Source organism: Lemur catta, chromosome 4, assembly GCF_020740605.2.
Source record: "Lemur catta isolate mLemCat1 chromosome 4, mLemCat1.pri, whole genome shotgun sequence".
Lineage (NCBI taxonomy): Eukaryota > Metazoa > Chordata > Mammalia > Primates > Lemuridae > Lemur > Lemur catta.
The window spans coordinates 20739250-20758849 of record NC_059131.1 but is presented as its reverse complement, the minus strand read 5'-3'; the positions used below and the strand labels follow the sequence as shown (position 1 = coordinate 20758849).

The window sequence follows — 19600 nt, the reverse complement described above, 5'->3', positions numbered from 1 at the left end:
CAAAAGTTTCCTCACCATGATATAAAGGGAAGAATTCATTTGATAAAGAAAAAGAAAAAAAGGCTCAACCTCCTGGATTTGAGGATTTCTCCAATTCATATAATGTTCTCTCCCAAAATGAAACATGGTGCCTAGTTATCAGAAGCTCATTCAGAGGGTCACCAGTACCAAACCCTGTCTCCCACCCCAAGCTGCTTTAAGTACTCACAGCTTCCAGACTGCCAATGGCTGCCACAAATTTAATATCAGAGGGCTTCAGAGAGTGAACTGTGAAGACAAGAACCCAGGTAGGAAGATCAGATCTATGTTCCCCGAAATGTAGGCCAAGAATGTCATATGGGAGGGGCAGACAAACATCCCCCAGCCCTTGGACAGCTGCTAGGTCAGGCATGTTGGCCGTGGGAGTGGACAGCTGCACGCGGACCATGCAGTCACTGGGAGCCCTAGATATACCGCTCGAAAGAGGCTGACTCCCCTCTGGAGGCCACATTGGTAACTGGACTTGGGCTCTCCAAACAGGTGTTGCATGGAAGGTCATCTCATTTTCCCTCTCCCCTGGCCCTCTTTTTGCCTCTCACATCCCTCTATCCCACAGCCCTGCATTTCTGGGCTACTATTAATATAAGAAAGAGGGCAACAAATTAAAATTAAAACCACCTGGGAACCAAAAGGATCACGTTAGCTTAAAGGTTGCCAGACAGTAGCCCTCATAGCCTGTGCATGCACATAAACACCAGATGCAAGTTGTATGCAGATGAAATGCATGGAAGTCTCCTGGACCCACTTGGGTCACCAGCATTTCTAGAAATTAAGTCTCCCTAGAAACCACTGACCATACTCCCTGATCATGGTTTGGGGGCATTTAAATGTAAACCTCCTAAAGAAGCCATTTCCTAAAAAGTACAATTTATTTTTTGGCCTAAAGTCCTTATATAACAGAATAGTAAGAATAACATGCTTAACTGGAAACCCCAATCAAGTCAGTATGGTGTAAACATAAAACTGTGAAACACAGTATGTCAAGAAGCTGCTCAGCATGATAAAGCCAGGGAAGACCAGCAGGAGTCATAGCATGCAAACCTAGACAAACGTAGGCTACTAGAGAGAAAAATGTCTAGAGCTGCCATTGCGGCTACATTACAGGAATGGACAGCCTGGCCACGTGAGTGACCAGGCTCCAACCCACAGCTCCTATGACACCATCCAGCTGCCGGGAAGCAAGATCCAGAGATCGCCCTCATGCAGGTGAGCCACTGTGGAGCCTTGCTGGTTTTATCCCTGAATGGTGTGGCAGGCTATGTCCCTCCACAGAAGTGACTGAAGGGGAAATAAGGGTGGTGTGAGGGACTGAGAATGAGGGAGGGGGGGATTGGAATGGCCAACAAGTACAAGAGCAATAGGGCTGGAGCCACTGCTGGCCATATCAGAGGGAAGATGCTGGGCTTTTATCACTCATGGCTGGGGTTGTTAGGTAGATCGTGAGGGATTCCAGGTCTCTTAGGGACAAAAGTTGGGGAGGAAGAAATACCCTACAAATCTGCCAATCATAAATAACAGCACCACCTGCAAAAGAATGCAGAGGACTCTCTAGCCCACAGGCCAAGCAGCATGGGTACCATAGAGTCCAGAAATTGACCTAGAACAACCCACATGTCTAGTAACGCAACTCCCAACTATCCAGTGAGGTGGTTCCATGGTGACATCTGAGCCACCAGAGAGGTCCCAATCCAGGCACTATAGAACAAGTCATAGACTGTAACCAAACTCTCTTCCTGCTGCGACAATGGGTCCAGTTGTCATCTGTGGCGTACATACCATGCTCTGTAAACCTAGATCTTGCTCTTGCCCTATAGTCATACCTTTCTCTCCTCAATAAACCTCACTTTTGTGCTTGCCTTACTTTGCTGTGTCTGGTCATTCTTCAGACATGAGCGCACTAAGAACCAACATTTCAGACTAAAACCTGACAGGGTCACATACCTGACTTGGACGGCACATTCAATCCCAACTCCTTCGAGTTGCATAGGAATGGCAGATTCTTCAGGATCTGCAACGGAAACCAAACGTTAGACATAGCAACTGTCTTGTACGGAAATGTTGCAGGTCCCTGAACACTTGGTGTAGAAATGATCACATACTTGTCCTATCTAGGCTCGAAATCCAGAAGCAATAGTTGTCCATAGTCATGTTCTCCTAACCCCATACTCGGTTCACCTAGCAAAAGGGTACATGTGCCCATTGGCAATGATTTTAGCAGGTGGCAAATAAGGATGTCTCAGAACAGCGGGGTGGAGAGGGAGGACAGATGAATAACAATCAATTCTTGTGGTGAGGAAAAAGTTCTGGAAATGGACAGTGGTGATGGTTGCACAGCAATGTGACTGTATTTAATGCAATTGTATTATACACCCAAACATGGTTAAAATGGCAAATTATGTATATTTTACCACAATAAAAAGAAAGAAGAGACACAGTATACCTGGACTAAGAAAAAAAAAAATCAATTCTATGCTATATTTGTTTGTTTTACCTACTTTCCCTCTTTTAATTTGATTACTTACACAAAAGCAAGTATATGAGGCATTATGTTTGTTTGCTGGTAAAAACTGGGTAAACTTGAGACCAGGAGACTCTCGTGTCCCCACCAGACCAGAGTCCTGAGCCCAGGAGTCTGCTCAGAGCAGAGGGGTCCTCAGGACCTCAAGACCACTTGGGCCTCCTCAGAGTCCAGAGCAGTTTCTGCTTCTGTGAACAACATGGAAGGCTTAGGGGAAGGGAAATTGCATATTTTCCCCCCAAAATTGAGAGTAGAAGGGAAAATTCTCTAGTAGGGAAAAATGTGCAGTAAATGAGGGGTCTGACTATATCTCACGAGCACAAGAAGACACAATGTCTCTTAAATCACTGATTACAGTAAGAGATACAGCATTTACTCTCAACTCTTATCTTGTGGATGTTCTGGGAAGACCCCACCCAGATTCCTTCAGATAACTCACAACATCTGCTTCAAGGTCCACAGAGATAATAAGCCCATTTATAACCCTTTCTGGACACTTCTGGGAACCACCCGCTCAGGCTGCAGGGACAATGAGCCCCAAATTCCAGGAGATGTGGTTACATTCTGCCAGGCAAGCTCCACTGTCCCTGGAAGCAGCAGCTCACCCAGCCCATTCCCTCAAGGCCTCAGGGAGGGGCCCGCCAACTTGCAGCAAAACTTGGATTTACCCATTCAAGGGAGATCCCCAGTCTCCCCTCCACACACACCCTCCCACCAGGGCAAAGTCCTCACCTCTGGCCCTGGCTGTCCTTCCAATGTATTTTTTCCAAGGTAGGTATGGATCTGGGTGGTCTCTAAAAGAAAGCAAAAATAGTTCAGATTATTTAGCTGGAATAAACTCCCACCCAAATTCATAGCTTTCATGCCCTTCCTCCCAGCCCTATTATCTATGTGCCCAGCTTAGTAAATGTCCCTTGTGTTAGGAAAGCCCAGATTTCATTTTCCAACTATTACGTCCATTGCTTGGCACACTGTGATTCCATTAACGCAATCTGTTAGGGTGGAATCCCCAGGTTGAAAAGCAGAAGTGTCATCTGGGAGCGGTCAGCAATCACACTATCTTACTCACAGGCGTATCACCATGGATGGCTTTATTGGTTCCTTGGCAAAGGGCAGAACCCCCAAAAGGTAATGTTGGACAAATTGCTGTTGTTTGGGGATTTAGGACAAAGCAGGGAAGGCAAAGGACATTCCAGAATAGTCTGAAGGGTGACGCGATCTTAGGAGAAGAGCTAATCATGGGATTCCTAGCAGCCACGACTGCACTGGGTACCTAGATGGGGCAGTGTCAAGGGGTCTTGCCGAATGTGAGGCAAAGGAGGAAGGCAGGTCGGGATGTGGCAAAGACTTTCCTTGCCCTAGCATGCTTTGGGCCAGTCTTTAAAAGCATTTGCATTGTTTTACTTTTTTTAAAAAAAGTGTAATTGGCAATATATGTAACCTAAACATTTGTACCCCTGTAAAATTTTGAAATTAAAAAACCTCTTCCAAAAAAGAATTTATTGTATGTAAATTATACAACTCATTTTAAGTGTACAAGTCAATGACTTTTCACATAACACGTTTTAAAATTACACAAATAGTATTTAAAAGTTAACAGCACTCTAAATTTAAAAAAACGAAAAAAAGTCACCCACAATGCCACTACTGACAATGAAAAGTGATTTCATCTGTTCACATTCTTGTGACCACAATCAAGCATACTTCTCATTCAGTTGTAATCAACGCATGCTATTTTGTTTCCCTTAACGTATCATGAGCATTCTCATGTTGTTACATAATTTTGATACTTATTTCAACAGCTACAGGGCATGCTTATGATACTGACATTTAATCAGAGATCTAGATCCCTGGCCTCCTCTGACTTCTCTCCACCCAGTCTCTGCCCAGGGTGTACACTCTTTGGAAGAGCATCCCACGCCAGAACCTGAAAACGACATCAGACAACACCAAAGAGAAGCCTGACTTGCACGAGGGGCTTGGTTTCTTTTCTACCCCAGCTTTACTTTTTGACCCTGAAAATAATTTATCTAGAGTTTCATGGGGAGCAACAGTACATTTCTATGTCATGCCTGCTGTGAGATCAGGCATTGATTGAAGCTTGTGCACAGAATGACGGCTGTAACCTGCCTCCAGACCTCAGCTACCCTTTTGTAATTTCCAGAAGCAAGCTTTCTGGGCAGAGACAGCCACATGATTGGGGAAGTATGGACAGCACAGCGAGCTGGAAAAAGCAGCAGCACAAGGTTTACAACTGGAGGGCAGGGAAGGGGGGCGGGGAAGATGAGGTTGCACAGGCACGCAGCAGCTGGGCGGGGGAGCCACAAATGCCAGGCTAGTCTGTGAGCAACAGGGAGCTGTGGCCAATCTTTGAAGAGCTGATGTTAAGGTGTATTTTAAGATGATCATCACTCCAGGAATAGTGAGACAGAGGAGTCAGTAGGCAGAGATTTGAGACTATTTTGGTGATATTCTTTCTAAGCCAGGACAAAAATATAAATGGTAGCCAATACTTATATACAGCTTCTATGTTCTGGGCACTGTTCTAAGCACTTACATGAAATAATTCATTTAAGCCTCACAACTACTCTGAAATATTACCCTCATATCCACTTTACAGATAGGAAACTGAGGCCCAGAAAGGTTAAGTGGCATCTTTTAAAGGTGACACAAGTAGCTGATAGTGATGGCAGGATTTGAAAGTGGGCAGCCTGGTTCATGGGCTCCATGGGCCACGAGTATAACCAATAAGCTAAGTAAGCCACATGCCCAACAATCTAGACCAGGGCTGGCAAACTTTTTCTGCAAAGGGCCAGATAGTTAATATTTTAGGTTTTGCGGACCATATGGTCTCTGTCACAACTACTCAACTCTGCTGCTAGAGTGTGAAACCAGCCATAGACAATATGTAAACATATTAACTTTATTTAGGGAGACTGAAATTTGAATTCCATATAATTTTCGTGCATTATGAAATACTCTTTTTACTTTTTTTCCAAGCGCTAAAATATGTAGAAACCTTCAAAGATATCAACAAACTGATACTAAAGTTTACATGAAGAGGCAAGAGACTCAGAATAGCCAACACAATATTGAAGAACAGAGTTGGAGGACTGACATTATCCAACTCCAAGATTTACTATAAAGGTACAGCAATCAAGACACTGTGGTATTAGCAAAAGAAAAAAACATTAGATTATCAGAACAGAACAGAGAGCCCAGAAATAGACCCACACAAATAGTCAGCTGATCTTTGACAAAGGAGCAACAGCAATACGATGGAGAAAAGATAGTCTTGTCAACAAAAGGTGCCAGAACATCACGGACACCCACATTCCTCTCTCTGAAAAAAGAATCTAAAAACCATTCTTAGCTCATGGGTCATACCAAATTGGGCAGCAGAGTGGATTTGGCCCACAGACCGTAGTTTGCCAAATGACCCCTGATCTAGATTGGCACTGAAAAGAGGTTATGTGGAGGTGAAATGGGAGGATGGCATCTCTGGTGATTAGCAACAGACCTTAGCCTCAGGGCTCCCACGTGGGAGCCTGGGCTCTACCTCTAGGTTACCAGCCTGGGTGCTGCTGCTGCAACTTCTCCCTGGGCTTTGCTGGGACCTTCACAGGTAGAAGAACATAGCTGCTAGATACCAAATCGCCCCTGATCTTTGAGAAATGTCTCATTCAGTACATCCTGTAGTTCTCCAGGCTTTAAGCCTGGGAGAAATAAAAAAGTTACCCCCTCAAAGAAAGTTTTTGGATTTTTTTTTTTTTTTTTAGGAGATAGGGTCTTACTCTGTCACCCAGTCTGGAATGCAGTGGTGCAATCATAGCTCATTGTAACCTCCAACTGCTGGCCTCAAGCAATCATCCTGCCTCAGCTTCCCAAACTGCTGGGATTACAAGTATGAGCCGCCACACCTGGCTGGACCTTTTCTTTAAGCAGTTTTGTAAAAAAGATTTTTATGACAGCTAATGTACTTGGCACGCTATAAAGTTTTAACAATTGAATAAAATAAGCAGAAAAGCTAACCCAGTGCCTGTGCAAAGTATATGTTAAAATATATTACTTGTAATGAAAAGTACTCTTGTCTCATTATCAAAACAATCTAGGGAGATAGATATCATTATTAGTATAATTTTATAGCAGCAAAAGTTAAAATTTTTGTTTAGAGAGTTTAGGCTGGGTTGAAAGCTATCTGCTGAATCTAGATTTAAAAGGTTTTAATGGAGCTCAAAAGAGACTGTTTTTGAAGACAACGGGTGGCTCTCCACATCTTTCCTGCAACTGTTACAAAATCTTATGTTTTTTATACCGCAGACATCCTATTATGCGTTCCCACATTCTCCGTGCATGCATGCATATCTGTTGAGAGTCATAAAGGCAGCAAAAACTTGAGGAGTCAAGACCTCAGAGAGAAGGGAAGTGCAGAGAGTAAGCCTAACATTGGATACTATTTTTACCCTTGAAGCATTTTTCAAATCATGGGCAACAGAAATCAGCAGCGGCAAGGCTGAGATGCTATGCAGAGCTCCAGACTGTTTTGTGAAACTGGGGGAAACATTAGAGTTCAGCATCCATTAAGAAGGAAGGACCCTGGTAAATATCCCAGGATTTCAGTTGGAACTTAAAAGAGCTAGATCCTTGGAGTAGGGATAAACTGGAAATAGACTAACCTGCAAAAAAACTAAAGTCTAGACTTGAATCAGTTTGATTTCTGATTAGATTATGGTGAACTGCACCTACTAACTGCCTGCCAAGAGCAAAAGTAAAGCTTTTATGGAGGAAAATACTACCAGGGCATGAAATTATCTATTTTTTACATATAATGCCTGGCTTCCAATTTTTTTTAAAACCAGGAGATAACAGTAATTAAGCAAGAGAAAATTTAAAAAACATGACAGACAGCATATCAGTGAAAAATGCTGGACTAATATGGGAATAAATGGGAGAAATCCACAACTTTGCTAGCTCCATGTTTTGTTCCCAGTTGGGGCAAGAGGCAGACCAATCAGAAACGTGATGAGACAGTCCAGCAAATGAGAAGGACTGAGATATACTCTTCAAATATCCCCGAATGACTGGAAGTCTTTGTGTGTACTGGGAAGACACACACATCAAGCAACAGAAGCTTACAAGCCCAAGGTGTTTGAGTACAACCTCTGTTCAAATTATTGACTACCACTAAACTACGCAGACCCTGGTGTGGATCCTAGGAATGCTAGGCTAAAACCCAAAAATTGAAAATAAAAAATAGAGCAAAGACATCAGTAGCCACATATCACGTGGGAGACAGATTTCACAGTTTAAGTCCAGGCAAGTTACTAAAAAACAAACCTACAACCCTCAGAAAAATATAATAGAATCCAGAATTGCTACATTTCATTAACCATGTTCAATTTTCAAACAAAAGTTACTAGGCATACCATAAATTGAAAAGTGAGTCTGTGCTCAGGGAAAAAGCAATCAATGCAAACTGACTCTGAGTTGGCCCAGATGTTGGCTTTTTGCAGGCAAAGTCTTTAAAGCAGCTATTATATGTGTTTAATGAATTAAAGAAAAACATGAAGACAATGATAACAAATAGAAGCTATACAAAATGGAAATCCCAGAGTTGGAAAGTACAATAACTGAAATGAAAGATTCAGTAGCTCAGCAGCAGGCTTGAGAGGGCAGAAGGAAAAATTAGTAAACTTAAAGATAGATCAATAGAAAGTACATGTCTAAAATAATACAGAGGAAAAACATTGAGGAAAAATAAACAGAGCCACAGAGATTTGTAGACAATGTCAAGCTTATAAGCATATGTCATATGAGTCCCAGAAGAAGGGGAGAGGACCAGAAAAATATTTGAAGAGATAATGGTTGAAAACTTCTCACATGTGATGAAAAATATTAAACCCCAGATCAAAGAAGCTGAAAAACTTTAAGTAGGATAAACACAAAAACAATTTTACTTAGATATATCAACTATAATAGTCTATGCCTAGGTGTAGTTTTAAAACAAAAACATTTGAAAGCAGGAGAGTGACAGCTCTTCATATACAAGAGACCAACATCATGGTTAATAGCTGACTTCCTATCAGAAATGAAGCAGGCAAAAGGCAGCGTGATGAGATATTCAGAATGCTACGAGGAAAACGATTCCAGGGTGATATAAAAAGGAATGAAGTACAGAAAAAATAAATATATAGGTAAATCCAAAATGACATTTATTGTGTGAAACAGAGACTAGCAAACTATGGCCCATAGGTCAAATCTGCCCACAGCCTATTTTTATATGGCCCCTTAGATACGAAGGGTTTTACATTTTAAAAGTGTTATTAAAAAAAACACAAAGAGAGAATATGTATGACCCAAAAACCCTCAAATACTTACCATCTTGCCCTTTTCACAAAAAGGTTGCTAATCCAAAATATAAATAAAAATAATGTGTTGTAGATTTCTGATATATGAAACAAATTGCTATGTGGGCAGATTTGGATAAACTGTTAAAGGATTTTCCCCTTACCTTGGAAGTGATAAAAATACTGAATTATATTAGAATTTAATAAGTCAAGGGTACATTTTGTAATCTTAAAAATCAATAATAAAAATCGTATAACCAGCAAGCTATTGTTGGGCAGTTCAGGGTAGTGGAACTGAAACAGTGAAACCACCTAAAAGGAGGCAGGGAGGAGGGGAGAAGAACACAGAAGAGGTAGGGCATGCTGAAACATAAATAGCCAGATGTTGTACTTAAACACAGCTGGAAAGACCAGAAAAGAGAAACCGAGGCGGGTGTATGAGAACGTCCTTCAGTATCTGAAGGGCTGGATGCCAAGGGGCAGGTCTTGTTCCATGTGGCCCCCAAACCAGGACTGGACCAGTGGAGACAGGCTGCTGCTTGGTGGAAGAGCTAGAGCTGCCCAAACAAGAATGGGCTGCCCAGGGCACTGGTCTAAGCAGAGGCTGGGGATTGTGGGGAGCACCTGGCACACACACCAAGCAGAGGTTCAGAGCTTAGAAACAGTCTGCTCAAACTCTCCAAGCCTCAGTTTCCTTACCTATCAGGTGAGGTTGACAACACCTGCCTCGTGGAGCTGCCGTAACTATTAAGTGCATGTAAGCACGCAGCACAGTGTCTGACTCATGGCGAGGATGCAATAGTTGGTAGTTATAATTACCATAATTTCAGCATCAGAGAGGTGGTTGGCATAGGCCATTATTCAGATCCTTCCAGCCTCACTATTCTGGAATTTCTTCATATAACTAAGTGCCCAGGAGTTCATGTTTTCAATGCAGTGACATGACTCACCCATGATAACTGCTCTGGAGTGTCACAAGGAGGCTGTGCCTAGAATCTAGACATTAAGTGTCCAGACCTGAAGACCCAGGTGGAAACCCCTCAGCCCTGTCTCCACTGACTCTTGGAGTGACTTGGGCCCTCACTCTATGCTTGGCTGGCTACCAGGTACATGGGAAGAAAAACTCGTGCCTATTCTCCCAGCACCCCAAGGTGTTGTGGAAGAAATTGTCAAAGTACTTATGGCATCACTGAACCCCAATCATGGAACCCCAAGAGAACTTTTCTCTTTCGGAAGCTTGTTTTAACATTAAGCTCATGGATCTATGAAGGGCTTTGAGCTCTCTGAAATACTTCCACCTCAGTAAGGTCAGGAAGTATTTTTCCACCCTGATAGGAATGAAAGAGAAAAACATCCATGCATGCTCTGAGAAACAGGTTTGGCTGAGATCAGTCACCCAAGTTGGACAGATCTGTGACGACTGGGGTCTGGAACCAAAAAGGGGCTGCTAGAGCAGCAGGCTTTGGCTAGGTAAAGTCACACACACGTCTCCCTTACGGAAGCACCTTCTCAAGCCGAGGTCTCAACCCATCACCTTCCGCCCAGTCCCCAGTACAGAGATTCAGAGTTGACTGGCCTGGGGTGGGGCCTGGCCATGCTGGGCAGCAGCAGTTTTTAGAAATCCCTTGGGTAATGTTCATGTGTTTCCAAGGTCAAGAGCCTCACTCTGCAAGGAAACCCAATGTGTGGTAGTCCAACAGCAGCTGGCCAGAAGAGAGTGGGTCGATTTCAAAAGCAAAATTAAAGTGGTGCATCCTCTCTCAATTTATAGATTTCCTTGCTGTTTGTCTACTTATATGTCCAGAGCACAATTTTCTAGCCCCTGTCCCTTTACTGAAGGAAGACAATCATGTTGTGACCTTGATCAAGCATTTAATCTCTCTGAACCTTGACTTCCTCATCCATAAAATGGGAATGAGACTAGCTTCCCTGCCTTTTCACGGGGTTGTTGTGAGGATCAGAGAACAGGAAAGGGCTGTCCATGTGTGAGAGGTGACTTGTCCCCCTGGGTGAAAGGAAGGTGCTTCTGGGCAGCAGGGAGGGCTGTTAAGGCCAGCACACGTGGAACTGAGTCATTCTTCAGTGCACGTTAAATTCTTGGGCTCTTTGAAAAGTGTAATGTCCTCAGAGCAACCCCAAGTAGACAAAGGGTTTATGACCTTCCTGGCATTTTTATAGCTTGGAGAGGCCACAAGCACACACAGCCACCAGCACGGAAGGGCAGGCCTCAAGCCAGCACCGCCATCCACGAAGCACAGAGCAGTGCTGGTGAGCTGGGAGGGGGAGGCCCGAGTCAGCCAGTCTCACCCCCTGCACTGTTTTGGACCATAAGCAGGTCCTCTTGGGGGCTATGTGCTGCACAGGTGACTAAGTTGTCACCCCGGGCGCACATAGTTTCCCTCCACACACAGGGCCCGTAGGATGCCCCCGCGGACCTGTGAGCAGGTGCTGCGTGAGTAGCTGAGGGTACTGCTTCAGGACACCCCAGCCCCGCCTGGCTGGCTGCTCCAGCATAGGAATTCCAGGTGCTCTGAGGAGCTCAGGATGTCAGCACAGCATCCTGTCAGCGGGGTGCTTGGGTGGTCACATGCCACAGTCAGTGAAGGTGACACCAAGGACCAGAGAACCTTTCTGGGGCAGCTGGGTTGTTCTCTGAATGTTTGTCTCAGAGTTCTAGAACGTCTGTGGTGGGCGGATCATTGAGATCAGGGAGGTTAGCAAACTCTCCCAAGACCTATCAGCAAATTACTAACAGGGCTGTGTACAGAACTCGATTCTCCTTGAGCTCGTCTGGTGTGCTTTTCTTGAGACCAAAGTGTATAGAAAGAGTTATTATGTGTGTTATCTCCTACCCCGAGTTCCCAGCATATGGAAATGCATTCTCCTGCCATGATTGTGGACCACTGTTTTCAGCTGCCCTCTCACCATCAGCCAACCTAGCTCTACCCTCGGGCCGGCCAAAGAATGATTTAGGATTAACAGTGTCACAACCTGTGGGTAGACACAATCTCCAGTCTGATGAGATTATAAAAACCATTAGAGATGGTTTGCAAAGTCCCAAACCATGATTCTCTCCTCAGTGTCCTGTGCCAATGGTCCCAGAGAGACCCCACTATCTCCTCCGGCTCACCTGCATGCTGCCTCTCTTGACTCATGCCCTTTTATGATTGAGGCTGTGAGACTCATCCTGCCTGAAACACCACTCGCATCATGCCAACTCCCCTGCTGAAGAACCTTTTATAGCTCCCCACTGCACAGCAAGTCCAAATTCTAGGCTTGCTGTATGACCTTGGGCCGGTCACTTGAATGGTTTGGTTTTGGTAAATGTAAAATAAAAGATCTGGATCATTTTAGAAGTCTCTTTGAACCAAAATGCACTCTGATAATCTCTATTGTTCTCCTGGCACTGGGATTTAATCATCTCACTTTATCCAACACTTCACCAGCCCTGTGCTCAGATCCAGCCAGCCCTCTCTGCTAACCCATCTGGCTGAGCCCACTTTGCCTCTGGGCATGCAGCCCCCTCCCCTAGATGCTCTCTCTGCCTTTGCATTTGTCTTAGTCCCACTCACCCTTAAGTGTGCAATGGAGTTTCACCTCCCACGTGTGACTTCTCCAGCCCACGTTCCTCTCTCAGTTCTGAGTCCTGTTGCTTTTATTACAGCTACGTGCACCTATTTTGGTGCTTAATGCTTCCCCAATGATTTTATGCAAATTTGTTCTCCTCCCCAGAGGGTTCCTTACATTTGGTTCAGTATCTACCAGCCAGGCTCAGTCCAACTTGGGTTGTTAGAAGAGAACTCAGACAGTTAGTTGACAGTAGCAAAAATGCAATCGGATGAAAATGATGATTGACAATAAAGTCCTAAAAAATCCACAAGGCACAGATGACATCCCAGAAAAGGAGAACTTCTGAGACCCCAGAGAGAATCCCTACCTGTGTTTGCTGCTCAGAGCAGGCAGTGGGAGGCAAGTGAGAGAGTTGGAGCTGGGGTGGGGGATGGGAATTGAGGCAATGAGGGGTAGAGAGAGTCACACTTCCCTGGATGTGTGACCTGAGCAGTTCCCTCCCCTCTCACATCGATAATTTGAAGGACTTTGACCACCAGAAGTTCTCTAATATCCCTTTCCACTCATCATTGGAAAGATAATATACCTAGAAGGCTGGGGAAAACTTCCTCCAGGAGAGGAAAGGAAGCCAATCTCCAGGAAGGACACTGGGCTCTTGTAAAACAAATGTTGACTAGCTTTACTTGTTTTAGTAATGATGAGGTATTCCTTTCCTCACACAATGAGTTCACCCAGCTCCCGTCTTCGGCTTTGCTATGACAGACCTGTCATGGGCACGTTACCAAGGCAACAAGGGTTTTTCCCCTACAGGCATGACAATCTCCTGGGGAACTTCTGACCCATTTGAGGAAAATAAAATTCTAGCAAAAATTGAATTTTATTAGATACAGTGGTTTCTTGCCAATTGCAGTTTTGAGGTAATTGTTTCAGTTTTATAAGCCAAAACTTGCAAAGCAGGAATCTGTTTTCATGTGTGTTGTTTGGATCCATTTAAAGTTTAAATAAAAGTCCAATTTTGGCCAGGCACTGTGGCTCACACCTGTAATCCTAGCTCTCCAAGAGGCCGAGGAGTGAGGATCACTTGAGGTCAGGAGTTGGAGACCACTCTGAGCAAGAGAGCAAGACCCCATCTCTACTAAAAATAGGAAAAAATTAGCTGGGCATAATGGCACACACCTGTAATCCCAGCTACTTGGGAGACTGAGGCAGGAGGATCACTTGAGCCCAGGAGTTTGAGGTTGCAGTGAGCTATGATCATGCCACTGCACTCTAGCCAGGGTGACAGACCGAGACTCTGTCTCACAAAAAAAAAAAAAAAAATCTAACTTTGGTTGTTTCCTCCCTTGGGCTCTATTGTCATGAAGGGTGGTAGCAAAAGACACTAGCTCTGGACTCAAGGTTAAGACTTACTAGCTGAATAACTTTGGGCAAGTTACTTAACTTCTCAGTTTTCTCATCTGTATAATTGGAATAATAGCACAGGCCATCTTAAAGGAATGCTGTTATATGTGTATAGTGCTTAGCATGGGGCTTGGCTTTTCCAGGGAAACTCACACCATGAATTTAGTTTGGAGTGATTCTCCAATAGTAATGTCCCCAGTGCCTGACAAAATGAACACTTACATCTTCTCTGAAGACACTCATTCTTATCTTAGGCCTTTAATAATCTCCTAATTTTCAAGGAGTCTGAGCAGCATCCAATAAAAAAATAACCAAGTACAGTACATGAAGAAGCAAGGTACCTATGAGCAAGAATTAGCAGAAAAAATTGAGCAGAATCATAAAGACTTTGTATATTGAAATTATTGGGGAAAAATTATAAAATTACTGATTTAAAAAATAAGACAAATGAATGTTTTTGGAACCCAATGATGTTTTTAAAATTAGAAATTTGGTGAAGAACAGAGTATAAGTTGAATGTGAAAAGTAACATTGCCAATTTTAAAAATCTTCAATGATTGGGTTTAATAGCAAATTAGACACAACTGAAAGAGTGAATAAACCAGAAGATGCATCATAATAAATTACTTAGAATGCAGTATAGAAAGACAAACAGATGTTAAGATTGGGAGAGAGGTTAAGAGACACAGTATGTGAAGTGAGAAAGCCAAGCAAACATTTCACTGGCATTCCAGAAGGAGAAGATGGCGGTGTGGAGTAGAGGCAGTATTTCAAGAGATACTGGCTGAGACTTTTTCAAAACCGATGAAAGCTATCAAACCACAGATTCAGGATACACTCAAAATGCCAAGGAAGATACATTTACATAAATTAATGAACTAGGGGAACAGAAATATACAATATACACTGTGATACATTTTTCCAAAGACAGCCATGGCATTTCCTCCCATTCTACATGGCCTTTCGCAATGTGACTTGCCATTCCTCCCAACAGGTGATGTCTAGGCTGGGCATGGTGGCTCACGCTTATAATCCTAGCACTTTGGGAGGCCGAGGCAGGAGGATCACTTGAGCCCAGGAGTTTGAGGCTGCAGTGAGCTATGCCTGGCAATAGAGTGAGACCTTATCTCAAAAAAACATAAAAAAAAAACAAACAAAAAAAAAAACAAAAGGTGAAGTCTATTTCCTTACCCCTAAATGTAGGCTAGCCCTGAAACTTGCATTGACCCATAGAAGGAGCAGAAGTGACTTACGGGCCTAGACATCAGAAGGTCTTGTGGCTTCTATATGTGCTCTTTTGGGTCCTTGAGTCACCATGTGAAGAAGTCCATGCTGCCCATATAGAAAGAAAGGCCGTGTAGAGGAACTCCAAGACACCCCAGCTAACAGTACTAAGTCCTCCCAAGGAAAAAATTAGGCAGGCACCACCTTAACCAAGTTATCAAATTTAACATCACCAATAAGGGGATTTACCAACATCACTTGTGTCCCCTAATGTGATAGGTCAAGGACACAATATGATCTATATTGTATTTCTGGAAAAGGGAATAATCTGATTCTAGCAATAAAGAAACGATTTGGAGAAATCCAAACTGAAGAATGCACACACAGAAAAATCAGCCTAAAATTCTCAGTGACACAAAAGAAAGTGACAAACAAAAAGGCTGAAGAACTATTCTAGGTTAAAAGAGATTAAAGAGACAAGACAAATGCAATGTACGGTCTTTGATAAATCTAATAAGCAACTGAAAAAAAGGCACAAAGTAATAAAAAGTCAATTTACTTCACTACATTAGCAGATTAAAGGAGTAAATCACACAATCATCTCAAAAAGTACAGAAAAAGTATTAAATTTCAACATCTACTCATTATTTTTAGAAATGCTCTTAGCAAATTAGGAATAAAATAGAGCTTTCTTAATCTTATAGAGAATATCTACAAAAGTGACTTTAGCGAACACCATACTTATTGATGAAAATTAAACATTTTTCATTTCAATTTGGGAAGAAGAATGCTTCCAACCATCACTTCTATGAAAAATTGCAGTGCAGGCACCAGCCAGCACAGTACAGTAAGAAAAAGAAATAAAATGCATACAGATTGAAAGGGAAGCAACAAAATCATCATTGACAGGATTGTATGTATAGAAAATAAAAAAAAAATACAGATAAATTCTTAAAATTTATAAGAGTTTAGTTGGGTTCAAAAAACACAAAAATCACATCTATACACCAATAACAAACATAATAAAATTTAAAAAATTCATTTGCCATACAAAAGTATCATGTACCTAGGAATAACTTTAACAAACTATGTGCAAGACTAGAACAGAGAAAATTTTGATAGGCATTAAAGAAGATCTAAATACATGGTCATGGTTTGAAAAACTCAATATTGTAAAGATGTCTTATCCCCAACTTGAGTCATAGAATTCAAAGCCATGGTTATTAAAATCCCAAAAGGTTTTCTTTGGTGAAAATTGGCAAGCTGATAGTAAAATTTCTACGGAAATTCAAAGCCAAGACATTTCTAAAGAAGAAAAAATATGAAGACTTCTTTTATCAAATAATGAAACTTACTACAAAGCTACAGAATTAAAACAATGTAATATTGGCCTAGAGATAGACAAATGGACTAATTGCACAAAAGAAAGTTCTGACACGGGTTGAAGCAGATATAAATCGTTAGCATATGAACAGAGGTGGTGCTTCAGAACAGCGGGGAAACCATTGACTTTTCAATAAATACTGCTGAGACAATTGGATTTCTGCATGAAAAATATATAACATTGACTTCTCTCATACACTGTTCACACACACACACAAAATCAATCCCACATGTTTTGGGATCGACTTACATAATAAAACCAAATTTATAAAGCTTGTAGAAGGAAATTTGGGATATCTTCCTGACCTCAAGGTAGGAGAGGTGTTCTTAAGACACAAAGAGCACAAATCATAAAGGAAAAGATTAAAAAGTCATGGTACTTAAGAATAGAGACACAATATACAAATGGACAATGGCCAGCCCATATATGATGATAGAATTCTGACCCAAAATCTGCAGCAACAAGCCCAGGAAGCCAAACCACAACCGGTGCGGCAATCAGCTCAGAATAGTCAGGACTTGGTTAACAACAGCCACCGTCTCTATTTTTTGCCCCTACATCCAATGGGACCAACCAGAGAAAGCCAAGTACGCTCCCAACAAGTCACTGCAGACGCCCTGCCTCTGTTAGCCTGTCTCCAAGCCAACAGCCTCCTATCAGAGCGGGCCTAAAGCCTTCCTTTTTTCCACTGTAAATTTTTCCCACTCCCCCACCTCCCTTTGAATCTCAGCCAGACGCAGGTGTGGTTTGCTATAGCAAGCTCTCAATAAATCGTCTTTGTTCTCATTTGGGTGGTCTTCATCAATTTTCACAAAATTAAGAGTTTTGTTCATCCAAAGTCTCCATAAAAAGAGTGGAAAGACAAGCTTCAGAGTGGGAGAAGACATCTGCCCTACATAGAACTGCCAAAGAGCTAGCACACAGCACATACGGGAGACTCCTAAAAGTCAATGGAAAAAGACAAACCTGTAGAAAAATGGGGAGAAGACTTGAATGGGCGCTTCACAAAAGAGGAATCCAAATGATCAATAAACAGTGCTCAAAAAACTCCTCTGCCTCGTCAGTAATCAGGAAAATGCAATCACCCTGTGCAGTAGGCACAGCTGGCATTATCATTCTCCCCAGCCCAGCTCCCCTGAGGCTCAGAGAGGTAACTGACTTGTCCTAGGTGAGCCTCGGGACTGGGGCTCGGACCCCTGCACAGGCCCAGGCCTCTGTCCCATGCCTCCTCCTTTCCCTCTGGGGCTCAAGGGCAAGTGCTTCCGGCTCTGGGCCCAGGCCTCTCATCTGGAGAAGGTGAAAGATCAACTTTAAGGCCTTTTCAGTTTAAAAGATTCTGCCTTCCTAAATAGAGGGAGAGCCAGGGATGGGGAGAAAAGGGGCAGAGAGAGATCGTGGCAGAGGCGCAATCTGCTCACAATCATTGGCGTCAGGAAGGAAGCAGAGCCCTGGCCGGTGGCCGGCTCAGTTCAATCAAAGATCAATAGGCTATTTGTGGGCAATCTTTAGAATTTATCATCCAGAAATCTGACTTCCTCTGTCCCTTTAGCAAAGAAAAAAAAAAAAAAAAGAAAAGAAAAATAAATAAAAAAAAAAACAAAGTTCATAAATAGTAACGACCAAAATGAGCTTAGTAGTAGTAGTATTTCCATTTTAAGGATGAGGAAAATCAAGGTCCAGGGAGGTAGCATAACTTGCCCAAGGCCACACAGCACAAACAGCTAGAGTCCAGGCCTCAGTCACTGCACACCCATGGCTTTCCCCCCACTGTGGTGCTGCTGCCTGTCTACCGCTCACACATCCCAAGACCTGCCTCACCCCGACCTCCTTTGTGGGGCCTAACTCTGTAGGCGTCCCCTGCACCCTATTCAACAAGAAGCAAACCAATCCTCTTGTGTTTGAACTGGACATTTTGTGCTTTATCTCATTAAAAGCCCATATTCCTCTCCAAAACTCCTTGCCTAAGCAATATGAGACGCCAACAGGGCTGAGCCGTCGGTTGTCCTCTGAGCAAAAGGCACTCTTACCTTGCCCCAGAAGCAGCAGCAGCTCCAGGAGGAAGACGCCTGGCCACAGCCCCATGCCAGCGCGCTCCGGGTGTTCCAGGCCTCCGGGAGAATTGCTTCAGCAGATGGACGGGCTAGGGAGCTGCCTTCTGCTTTTATCCGCCTCTTCCGATAGCGCACCTGTCATAAATTTTACTGTGTTCACCTTTGAAAGGGGGCAGTGGCAGGCTATAAATGATAAATATTAACATTTAGGCAGAAGAGTTCTCGAGGCAGATGAGTCAATGCTGGATAGCATGTTCTAGTCACAGACACTAACAGACCAGGGCCACACAGCTGCCTTCCTATGGCCTTCCACGATCGTGGGTGCCCAGAAATTGTCAGTGCCAGGGGATGGTCTGCAGGAAAGAGCCCAGCCCCGGGGATCCCAGGTGCTGGGCTGGAATTCCAAATCAGCCACAGCTGTGGGCTCCTCCCTTCACTTGGCCTCAGCTTTCTCAGCTGTAAGTCAGGAGACAAAAGACGTAGAGGATAAAAGAATAAAGACGTAGGGAATGAAAGAACTTTGTAACAGCTGCAAACCATAAAGCCACCTCCAAATGTGAGTTCTCTTCTTGGTCTGAAACATGTTCCCACCATGTCTCTGGAGCACGGCTGGCTTCCCTAGTTTGCATGATACAGAGAGGTTTGTTTCTGACCGCCCCCCCATCTCCAAACCCATGGGTGGCCAGAAGCATTGGGCCAACATGCACTCCGCATGTTTATAGTCTGCATGTTGAACTGAGAGACACAAGCCAGAGAGGTGAGCCGTGGAACTGAGTTTGACAGAAATCAGCAATTCTCTTTGGGCAAACCAAGTTGAGAAAGCTGAGCTGGGTCTAAACTGGTCAGACAGAGCTGGAATTTATTTATCTATTCATTTATATATTTTTGAGACAGGGTTTTGTTCTGTTGCCCTGGCTAGAGTACAGTAGTGTCATCATAGCTTACTGCAACCTCAAACTCCTGGGCTCAAGTGATCCTCCTGAGTAGCTGGGCCTATGGGCACATGCCACCATATCTGACTAATTTTTGTATTTTTTATAGAGACAGAGACCTTGCTATGTTGCCC

At 43.4% G+C, this 19600-nt stretch overlaps 1 protein-coding gene across 1 annotated transcript in view; it reads right to left on the bottom strand.

Moving 5' to 3' along the window:
- Positions 1-19600, bottom strand: part of PLB1 (phospholipase B1) — a 121696-nt gene that overhangs the window by 99386 nt on the left and 2710 nt on the right. Inside the window, exons 2-5 of the mRNA XM_045549311.1 lie at positions 18511-18669; positions 3290-3351; positions 1981-2047; positions 209-267 (exon numbers count right to left, since the gene is read on the bottom strand). Coding sequence (XP_045405267.1) covers positions 209-267; positions 1981-2047; positions 3290-3351; positions 18511-18565 — 243 coding nt within the window. The 5' untranslated portion in view covers positions 18566-18669. The remainder of the gene's footprint in view (positions 1-208; positions 268-1980; positions 2048-3289; positions 3352-18510; positions 18670-19600) is intronic.